Source organism: Geospiza fortis, unplaced genomic scaffold (genome assembly GCF_000277835.1).
Source record: "Geospiza fortis unplaced genomic scaffold, GeoFor_1.0 scaffold396, whole genome shotgun sequence".
NCBI classification, from domain to species: Eukaryota; Metazoa; Chordata; class Aves; order Passeriformes; family Thraupidae; genus Geospiza; species Geospiza fortis.
The window spans coordinates 3,979,840-3,990,877 of record NW_005054345.1 but is presented as its reverse complement, the minus strand read 5'-3'; the positions used below and the strand labels follow the sequence as shown (position 1 = coordinate 3,990,877).

The 11,038-nt window shown below is 42.4% G+C and overlaps 2 protein-coding genes across 3 annotated transcripts in view; one reads left to right on the top strand and one right to left on the bottom strand.

The window, feature by feature from the left end:
• LOC102039653 (cytochrome P450 2J2) overlaps nucleotides 1-1,702 on the top strand; it is an 8,892-nt gene extending 7,190 nt beyond the window's left edge. Inside the window, exons 9-11 of one of the 2 annotated variants that reach the window (XM_031058589.1) lie at nucleotides 339-477; nucleotides 1,052-1,270; nucleotides 1,422-1,702. In XM_031058589.1, the coding sequence (XP_030914449.1) occupies nucleotides 339-477; nucleotides 1,052-1,227 (315 nt within the window). In that variant the 3' untranslated portion in view covers nucleotides 1,228-1,270; nucleotides 1,422-1,702. The other variant, XM_031058588.1, reaches the window with a different exon arrangement.
• A 2,235-nt stretch (nucleotides 1,703-3,937) lies between these two features.
• Nucleotides 3,938-11,038, bottom strand: part of HOOK1 (hook microtubule tethering protein 1) — a 19,689-nt gene continuing 12,588 nt past the window's right edge. Inside the window, exons 14-21 of the mRNA XM_014307837.2 lie at nucleotides 10,985-11,038; nucleotides 10,334-10,421; nucleotides 9,976-10,010; nucleotides 9,358-9,440; nucleotides 8,842-8,942; nucleotides 8,404-8,505; nucleotides 7,658-7,726; nucleotides 3,938-7,479 (exon numbers count right to left, since the gene is read on the bottom strand). The exon at nucleotides 10,985-11,038 is cut by the window's right edge and continues 69 nt beyond it. Coding sequence (XP_014163312.1) covers nucleotides 7,309-7,479; nucleotides 7,658-7,726; nucleotides 8,404-8,505; nucleotides 8,842-8,942; nucleotides 9,358-9,440; nucleotides 9,976-10,010; nucleotides 10,334-10,421; nucleotides 10,985-11,038 — 703 coding nt within the window. The 3' untranslated portion in view covers nucleotides 3,938-7,308. The remainder of the gene's footprint in view (nucleotides 7,480-7,657; nucleotides 7,727-8,403; nucleotides 8,506-8,841; nucleotides 8,943-9,357; nucleotides 9,441-9,975; nucleotides 10,011-10,333; nucleotides 10,422-10,984) is intronic.

The window sequence follows — 11,038 nt, the reverse complement described above, 5'->3', positions numbered from 1 at the left end:
TGCTGAACATGGATTTTTCCATCCAAAGTTCTCCAGCTCCCTGAATAGTGCCCCACCCCACACATGCCTTTGAGGCACAGCTCCCAGCTCTTACAGGGACTTTAGCCCAAGCTTACAACAGATAAAAATGATGCTGATGAGGGAAAATGCAGTTACATAACTGCACCTCCAAACAGACAGGAAGTAGAAAATCTGGGCTTGCAGTGGGATGTTGCACAAATAATTTCAGTAGAATTTGACTAAGGATGTTCTTCCTGGAGAGGAGACTGGAAGATAAAACTGCCCCTCCTGCTGTCAGTGCCAGAGAAGTATGATTTATTTTTCTTTTTTCCTCTTAGGGCACTATTATGATGACAAATTTAACCTCTCTGCTGTTTGACAAGAATGAGTGGAAAACCCCTGACACTTTTAACCCTGAGCATTTTCTGAAGGATGGGAAGTTCTGGAAAAACGAGTATTTTCTACCATTTTCTACAGGTAAGATTTGCTGAATTATGGTGCATGTGGGCTTGAGTTTCCAACTGCAGGGTGGAGACAGAGAGGAAAACAGCAATGGAAAGGGCAGATGCACCCTGGAGGTGCTGCTCAAAATGCTCCCATTGCCTCCCGAAAGCACCACGTGCACAGAAGAGAAATGAGGAGGAATAAAAGAACATGTAAATTCCAGAGATCTTAGGAACATCTTCACTGAGGCCATTGCTCTGCTCCCCATGGCTGAGCTCACCAGGGGCCTCACTGTGGCCACCACAGGGTTCCCCAGGCAGCAGCTTCCATGGGGAAGTTGCTTTTAGCCCCTGCCTTTACACCAGCACCAACATCTCCTCCTCTCTTTGGTGAGCTGCCCCAGCATGGGCACATCCAGGTCATGTGTGTGTGTAAAAAGCATGCAGGCCATGCTGTAATGCCAAAGTATTCTTGGGAAGCTTGGTTTGGATTGAAAAACTCACCCAGGAATGGGGTAGCACAGCTGGACCATGGTCCTAAGGGCAGGCAGAAGCATTTTCAGCAGCAAAAGCACACTCTGAGGATGCTGTGGGTTCTGTCTCCACAGGGAAGCGTGCCTGCCTGGGCGAGCTGCTGGCCCGTTCTGAGCTCTTCCTCTTCTTCACCTCCCTGCTCCAGAAATTCACCTTCCAGGCACCCCCGGGCACCACGCTCAGCCTCCAGCCCCTGATGGGCATCACAATGGCCCCACAGCCCTACAAGATCTGTGCTGTGCCTCGCTAGGGGAGCCTTGGCCACCATCCTCACATGGAAAATCCTTTGTCAGGGCTGCTGAAAACAAGCCCTTGACAGCTCTAGTGGGAGGCTGGGTGGTTTATTTCTTTCAAAGCAATTGTAAAATCATTTTTTTCACAATTAGATCTTGAACTCTGTATCCCACGATGGTGCGGTCATGGGATCAGCCTGGGAGCTTCCAGGGCATTATTAGGCTTGCTCTATGGCACTGTAAATTAATGAGGGGCTTGGGGATTTCCTAATTTTGAGATGGATGGCCATGGTTCATCTTGGCAAAATGAGGGACACTAGATACTGCACTGTGGAGCCACCCACTATGGCTGATTACAGTGGGAGAGCAATACCAGCCTTTGTTTTATAACATCAACACATTAATTAATTTGACATTTCCTTAATATGTACTTATATAAATAAAAAGTCACTCTCTAACTTGTCTCATACAAAATAAATCTTTATCAAAGCATTTCTGTCATCAAGTGTTCTGCAAAGTGAAGACCAGCACAGGCCATGTCCAGCAGGGGCTGCAGGCTTTGGCCATGCCCTGTGTCTCTGCCCCTGCACTGCAGGAGGTTGGCACTGTAAAAGCAAAGGCAATTCCTACAGAAGTGATGGAAAAAATGATCCTGGCAGCACAGCTAGAATTGCAATATGCAAAATCCTCTCTGTTTACCTGCCCAGCATCATGAGTGGCTGCTGTGTCCGAGGGCAGTGGGGTGAGCTCCAGCAACACACAATGCAGTTCAGCTGCACTCAACAGTCTGAGGAGGAAAAGGGTGCCTTGGGAAATAACAGCAACAAGTTACTATTTTGAACCATCATCTACACAATGAAACAGTCCCAAGATTGGCAACCAAAGGTTAACACCAGTAAATGCACTGAACTGGGAAACAGCTGCACCCCAAGGAGCCTATTGAGACCTCCAGGCAGAAGCTGCAGCTCCCAGGAGGAGGATAGGAAATCAGGAAATCAGCACAGCACCAGGAGCACACACCTCCAGCTCCTGCTCTCCTGCTGAGGAAATGAGCAGAGAGCAATCTTTTCCTCTTTTCAAATTTCCCTGGAGTACAACTCACCTCTTCCGAGAGGAAGCGAATTTCTCCCGGGTGAACACAGCTTCTGGCACAGCTCCTTCAGCACTGGCTGGGTGGGGGTTCTGCCACCTCCTCTGATTTTCTGTGCCAGTGGAAACAAGAGTTTGGGCTGAGATACTGCTCCTGGAACCTGAGGCTGTTTCACAGACCCGGTAAGGTGGAGAAATGAGGACACGTGGTGGGACACAAACCAGTGCATTTATTAAATGCAGACTTGTCTCATCCCACTCCAAGGGAGAACCTGGTCAGCCCCAGCCCTACACCCCCCCTCTCCTCATGCCAGCTGCCCTCCAACCTGCTGCTGGCATGGGCTCCCACACCTCCTGTTCCCAGCAGAAACAAGAAAGTAATTTGACCTTCTCGACCTGATCTCCTTTCATTCTCTGAGAGAAGGGAAAGGCTGCAAGTGGGCTGCATGTCTGGAATTGACTGGGGAACAGTGGTAAGTTTCTGCGGTGTGAGCATTACTCCCAAAACAATCCCAGTGCACACGTGTCATGTTTTGTGGTACTTTTGCCCCCCCACTGCCTTGCTCAGATTCCATTTTCTTTCCCAAACTGCTGCTCTATCTGAAAGCTTCCTCCATAGGCCTCTGCTCAGTTAGTTGAATTACAAAAGAAGAATGCATTTCACAGGCTTCTTGAATATTTTGCCCCCTCCATCTAACCTATTTCTCACACATGACTGACTTAGCTCCTCCTTTCCTTTGCACTCAGGGCTATAATCCTGTATTCCTCTTCCAGGGACACCCCTCACCTGAACACACAGAGCTCCTGCTGCAGTGCTTGGCTCTTCAGGAGCTGCCAGAAGGTGCAAACAGGGTCAGGACTGAACACATTCTGCAGCTCAGTTCAGGCTTCCTGCACAGCTGAGCAGCTCTTCCCTTCCCGTCTCCCTCACACAGCTGCACGTTTTGGTTTCAGTGTCTGAAACTGCTTTTATGTCCAGCCTCAGCAAGCAGGAAAACCAGCTCTTCCATAATGGCTTCACCCCCTCTGGGACAGGCCCTTCCACACTGAGCAATCAGTGCAGCTCCTCATCCTCAGATCTTCACTCCAAGGGCTGAGGGCTGCCAGTCTTCACCAACAGCACTTCTGGCCAGGGGGTAGTGCTCAGGGAATGAGAGCTGGCAATGGGACTAAGGATGGAGCACATAAATCACCTGCAGAGCAGGCTGGACAGGGCAGACAGTTTTCTCTTCCCAACAAAAGCAAGAACAGTGATTTAGAGCTGTGCCTGTGCTCTGTGACCTCTCAGGTGGGGCTGAGAACAGGCAGAGACCCTCACCCTCCTCAGCAGCAGTAATTAGTGAGTCACTCCACAGCCCATCAGCAGAGGGGTTTAATCTCTCACTTCACAAGGCCCTTTGCTCAGCTCTCAGTCTGGGCTGAGCAGAGGGAGCCAGCTTTGGGTGGGATGAAGGAACTGGAAACAGCAGAGGAGAGCAGCACAACTCACCACATCCATACCCTCTTACAATACCTGTCCTGAAACAGGGTATTTGAGGTGGTGTAAATGTACCAACATACAGAACCAGGTTGTGCATTGCCCAGAAACACCAGCTAGGGACCATTAAATACATAGCTTGGAATAAAGACACCAAAGAATTCATTTTAAAAATCTTTATGTGAATATAAAAGGATTTTTTCCAAAGAAAAAAAATAAAACCAGAAGTTTAAAAATTAGTGCAATTTTTTGAGTTCTATGCAACACAGTGTTTACATTTGTTTTAAACAGAAGATGTAGACACCAATACACTGAAAACCTTAACTTAGGGGAAGGGGAAAAAGAAACAAGTAAGAAAATTATTGTACTAGACACTACCAACTCCTAAACAACTGTTTTCATTTTCTAATTTCTAAACTATTTATGGCTACCTAAATAGAACATCAGTATTGCTTATATTACTTACTTCCAAGTAAGTGTATATCATAGAAAATAGAATACCCATATATATATATATATTTTTTAATGAACAAAAAAATCAGGTGAAAATTTATTTTCAGTGAATGTTTCTTAAACCACTATATAATAAGGTTGTTGCAAAAGAATCTTCTCAAAACTGCTGCCTGACCCATCTTGAGTAAAAGAACCTACTAGTCCATATTTTGTATTATTGCTATAAAACAGTTCTCCTCCATAGTAATTAATCTTATATAAAAAATAATTAACAAATGATATGTCAATCAGAACATTTTTTTGTTTGTTTCTTTGGATCTACATTACCCGTTTTACTGGAAACTGGCTAAATTCCTAATGAGGCCATTTAACTTCAGCAGGGTTCAGTGGTTTCACCTTATATTTTTTCACCTCATTGATTTTCACCTCATATATTCACCTCATATGAACTGTGCTGGTACAAATTCACCTTTCAGGAGAGCCAAGGGGCCTCTCTGTTCCTCCTGCCTCGGCCGTGGTGCATCAAAGGACATGGAGTGACAGGGCTCTGCTGCTGCATGCTGGACACAGCTCAACTGTAACACAGCAGTGTTTTTAGCAGCTTTTTGCTTTGACATGGGTGAAGCAAACATTAAAATGATCCTGACCTAATGGTCCTTCCTGCACAAGCAGATGAGCTGAAGTGAATATAACACCATGGCTTATACTCCAGTATTTGTTTCCACACATCAGTTCCTCGTTCACAGGACAGAACCCAGGTTTAACTAGTTGTATAAAAGCTGTTTTAAACAGGTTCTCAGTCCCAAAGAAACCCTTGGAGTGATATTCACAGGCTTCACTCTTAACAGTTTGGAAAAGCCCCAAATAAGCAACATTTCATCCAATACCTGAAAACCAGATTCATTTTGGCAACCCCAACATGATTACTGGGGACAACTGTGCCCTGAAAAAGGCTGTTCCCTGTCTGTTGATCGGGACTTAAATTCTTCCATCACTAGTCAGAAGACAAACTTCCAATTAAATGATAGGGAGGCTCTTAGTTATTTTTGGTCCCAGGGTCTGCAGTTTTGAGAAGTGTAAGTCAAAGACATTTGCTCCAAGTTTGTCACTATTCAGCACCTGACAGACTACTGACACAGCTCCACTACTGGGAGAAGTACAACAAATCAAACCTACCAACTACATGAGTATTTGAAGGACATCCATGAAAGTTTCCATGCTGCAAAGAACGAGGGTTAAGAGACCCACTCAACACCATCAGCAACAGCTCCACGTTTCACTAGAACACACCAAATACCAGACTTCAGGAATGGAAGCATCTTACTAAGCCTTAATCTCCTGCTCCCCTGCTCAACACCACCTCCCTCCCACCCACAGCACTGGCAAATTAAATATGCAACTGTACCTTAACAACACCAACTCCACTAACACCACTGCAGCAATAAAAGACCTCAAAACCCACGAGGTAGTCCAAAGAAGCATAGAGTCCTGAAGAACACCACCACAGACACTTTCCAACAGCCACATGTCTGGCTCATGCCACACTGAGCACGAGCCTGGCTTTTAAACAATGCCTTCTGAAGGAGGAAATCTGTTGAATGCCTATCCATACATACAGCACTGTAAAACAATCACCACAACTAATAAGCAACCCCAAGTATCAAAAATGAATGCTTGCCTTTTCTCTGGCATGACATGCAATGCCCAATTAAAGATTTAAGATGTTGGGGAAGGAAGAAATCAAAGGACAAGTTATAGTGAGGGGCAGGCAACATGACACACTATCCAAATGTCACAATTCAAAACTTTAAAATTCTGTACAGCTGAACCCTGTTCTCAAATCAAAGATGGCCTTAATGGAAAGACAGGTGTGTTTTCATTCTCACAGGCAGCTGAATTTTATATTAGATGGTGGTCTGGTACAGCACCCTCAAGTACTTAAGTGTATTCATTTCATTTTAAGGGCTGCTGCAATTTTATTTTATTTAACTATTGGTATAATGAACTTTTTCTAGACCATTTGCAAAGAACAGACATTAACAGGTTTTCTAAAATTACAACTCAAAACAAGAGTTAGACATTTGGGAAATAAAGTCACAAGTTTTGGGGAAGACAGCAACTTCCTGCACACAGATGTCAGGTAACAGCCCCCATTTAATCTTCAATCAAACTATTACAGTTTAAGCACTTTGCTCCCTGCCAACAAATAACCTGGCCAAAGCCATCTCTCACTCCTCTGCCTAGCACAGTTAGTTCAGAATAGCCAAGTGAAACTACATTACAGGTTGAAATAAATGGGGCTCCTTCCCACCTAATCCCCTTTCTGCAGATAAATGCAGTATACCAATATGCCAGACTTTTAAAATATAGCCCAGACTTTTGAGTTAGTATAATAGCTTTTTTCTTACTCAGGAAAAGACAAGCTTTTATGGCTTAAGTGAATTCATCTTAAAGACAGGTTTTCCTCAGTGCATATATGCACCAACTTAAGCTTTGCTTTTCTTTTTTTTAATAAACTGAGAAATTCTGCTTCTCATAAAACAATTCCTGTCTTCTGTTACGTAACAACTGGTACCACACTTTTATTTTCTTCTATAAATGCAAGTACTTTCTTGCTTTTAAAATTGTACTTTCTACTCTAAAAAAGTCTTTTTTTAAAAGATGCTACCAATCTTTTAGATCTGTTTTCAGAAGAGCCCAGCAAAAATGCCCAATATTGCCAGTTTCCTGAAGTACACCTTTGCATAACCTCTTCCCATTATAAAAGTCAACTTTCTAGCCCAAACCCACTTAAATAAAGTTTTAAATATATAGTGCCAAATTTCATATTTACAATATAATCTGAAGGCAAATAGAAATCTTTTAAGTTGTGCTTGTACATGCTGCAGTTATTAAATCTACTTGGAAAACCACATGCTACCTTCTGGCTGATCACCTTAATCCCTTCCTGACAGGCTCCGATGTTGTCATTTGCAGCTGCCCAGCATTCTAACCTCCTCTCTCATCAAGTAGGTAAAGTGGAAAGGTATAAAACATTTAAGGACACTTTAGCATGTGAGTCTTCTTCATGTCCTCGTGTTTAATCAGATGTTGCACCTGGTACTTTAACAGTGAGGTTCCTCCTGGTGTTGGTGACGTGCCGCTGCTGCGCCAGGAAGGAGCGGCCGGGCCCGGCCCCGCAGCTCCCCCCCCCCCTGCCACTGCTGCCCACCAGCCTGGCTTCCATGCCCAGCTTCTGCAGACTCAGGCTCTGCAAGAGGTAAACAACAACTTCAACAACAGCAAAAACAGAAGGAAAAAAATTACCCATCCTGCTCACGCTTTCTTAGTACGCACACAGAATTTTTTCCGCTGCATTTCTTAGGTTAATTAAGATTTAACTGGTACATGTAGCAAAAGATGTTTCAAAAAGTGGATTTTTGACCCACCTTGTTGTACCATGCAGTTACAATCAGCTTTTCCTCATAGTCACGTAGCTTGGCTATTTTGCATTCATTCTGCAAGGACAAATCTCAGTTAAACCACAATTTTTATCTGCATAAACTTGCTGCAGTTCACTGAGTGAAATAAACACAGGCAGCAGAAATGCTTCAATACACCAAATAACTACAAAGCCTAGAAGTATAAACAAAGATACTTCCATAAAAAACTGAGAGATAAATATCAGCCTGCTTTAAGAAGAGGCTGAACTACACAAATTGCAGTTAGAAACACAAACAGAATTTGGAAATGTACTCTGAGGGTTTGTGTGGGGAAATGCACAAGAGGCCTGCTGTGTATCAGAAAATCTATAAATAATTTAGTAATTTTTCACCTGAAAAGAATGTACCTCCAGTGACTGGCTAATTGCTATTATATAATATACTTCCCTTGTGCTCATACATAAAAGAAATGTGAGGCCACAGCATTTACAGTCAGGCCTATCAGCCTACTGAATCATGCTGAGGAGTTCCTATTTGCTCAGGCAACTATTCCAAAAATAGTCCTGTCAATATTGCTGTGCAACTCAATGCATTTCCCCAATTTTTTCTGATGTTTGGACTACTGTCAACAATCTTTTAAGAATTTCAGCCAGGCAGATTTTACTGAATTACTAGGAAACAACATCTTGAATGACTAATATCAGAAACAGATTATATTAGAAATTATTTTTAAAAATATGTAAAATTTTTACCTCTAGTGCTTCAATTCTTTTGTCTTTTTCCAGTATCTGTTTTCTGAGCAACGTAATTTCTGTTGATGCTGGATTTAGCTTGGGGTCTAGGGTTTTTATCACCTGGACAAGGCAAAACAAGAGCATTGCAAGTCAGTTTGATTCTCAACAGCTCTGCATCTCTCCTGCTCAAAGGAGGAGTGTGAGAACAGGCTGGGCACTGGCCAGGCTGTTACCCTGTACAAGAGACCAAAGGGTATGAAGGAATCCTTACTGCACACCTCATGCTCAGCCTAAACACTATTTATTCTCTCAGATTTAATTGACTGCAGTTGAACAATCTGACTAAAAATGCAATTTGCAGCTACTGCTTTTAATTGGGAGGTGGGGACACACACACTCAATCTGTTTAACAATTTATGAGGGAGGAATGCATATGCTCAGAAACATGCCACTCACATTCCTTGCTTTTTCAAGGTACATTTTATATCTTTCTTCCATTGCTTTCATATCCTCATCTTTTTTTCGTAAAGCTGCTTCCAGCTCTCCAATCTTCTGGGCTGTTTACAGAAATTATCAACAAAGACACAAAATAAAAACAGACATGGTACTTCCAGGGCTTCTGTGTTCTTTTGATTTCACCATCCCTCAAACAGAGAGCAATGTAGAAGCTAGAAGTTTAAGTTTAGAAGGTTTAAGTTCTTATTTTTGTTTCAGCTGTCCCACCTGACCCTGAAATCCCATTTTGCAGAGCACTGTTCAACAAACCTCATGCTCCCCAGGATCCTCTCCCTGACCACCACCACACACAGAACCCCTCCAGACCCCCAGTTCAGACTTAAAGCTAAGCTGCAGCAGAAAGCCTCATCCAGACAACTACCCCATAATCCAGTGGCTATGGGAATCATTTCAGAAGAAACTTAACAGTCTTATTAAAAAAATACAGAAAACCTCCCAAACCACAAAACAACTCACGGTTCTGACTATCATCAGGCTGGAGCTCTGCAAGATCAGCCTCCTTCTTCTGTAACTCATCATGAACCTCGTTCAACTTTTCCCTGTGAATGAAAAGTTGGGCTAAGGATTAAGCTCACAAATAAGTCCAGGTTTAACAACTGGAAGTTTTAACTTCATTACAGAAGATTAACTATTTTAAGCTCTAGCACTTCTTCAGGCTTTGAATAGAAATATTAATATCATAAAAGTTGTCACTTCTTAGTTGATCCTCCTTTAGTTAAAACTAAGAAAACTAACAATTAAGCCCCTCCAGCATCGTCTTAGGAAGAACTACATCTGCTGAAAGGACTGGAAATATTTCAGAGGAGTAGAATACAATTTGAGTGATGGTTTTAGCAGTCTGTTGTAGAATCAGAACAGTTAAAATGCTTGTGGTGATGAAGAGACAGTGAAGTGGTACTGGTACTACAAGATCATCATGGTCAGAGTAAACAAAACTGTGACACCAATATTTAACTCTATGCAAATTCTCAAATCAGTGGCTTAGAAAAACAAGACATCTCTACCAAGATTTAAGCAGTTCCTGTGCTTTATTTTGTGTAAATAAGCTACTGTGGATGCATGTGCCTTACTTACATGTGTGCTGCCAATTTCTGCTTCAGGTTGCTGGACTGTGAAAGGAGAGAGTTAAAATTCAGTTGTATTTCAGTATTTCATACCATGCAACATTCAAGGGCTCTTACAAATCAGCCAAGAATACTTAGCACAACTAAATAAGCCAAAGCAAATAAATCTACTGAATGATAAAACCAGGGACTTTGAAAGTAAAGTAGAAGGGTTACAGTTCCATAGAAAGAATCACAAGGAGCTTTTCAAGTGAACTGCAGTTGATATGGAGGTATTCCTCAGATACACTGAAAAATAAGATGCTAAACAAAGGACTTGATGCTAAACTGGAGGACTTTAAACAAAACTGGCAAAATGTTTCACTTACTCCTTCAGTCTTGGTTCCCTGCTCCTGTAAAGTCTTTTGCAGATCTTCAATCTGCTGCTGTAATCCTCCAATACGCTCTTCATTGAGCCTTTTAGGAAGAAAACTCAGTTATTGCCCATCTAAATAAACAGTTCACAGATTTTTCTGTTTCATTAGTTTTTCAGAGGATCCACCCACCACAACTAAAGCCACAAATAAACTGATTTCAAATGCTTTTAGTTTGACTGGAACTTCTGCAGAAACAAACACATGGAGCTTTACTGAACATTTTATAATGAAATTCCTATAGTCATTTTAAGTTTTGAGAAACCGTAACTATCAAAAATTTTCCTATTCTAGTAAATTTTTTTTAGCATTCATTGATAGAAAATGGTTTAACAGTCTGAAGTTCTAGAAATAGAGTTCACATCCATTCTTGGTCTACCAAGAATAATTCAGATTGAAGGAGAGTGTCCTGTAAGCAACACATCCTTCAGGGTATGGTACACACAAATCTACCACACTTAAGCCACTTTCCTTCTTCCTTGCTTCATAATCCTTCATTTATGGTGAAAGAAAAGGTTCCTACACTACAGATGCAAGGCACAAGTCACCCTAAAAACTCCAGAGATCACTTTTTGCTCTATTTGAAGGTGCAGTTTCCCCCATCACCTTTTCTCAGTTTCCAGCTCGTTCACTGTCCGGTGCTTCTGCTCCAGCTCTTCC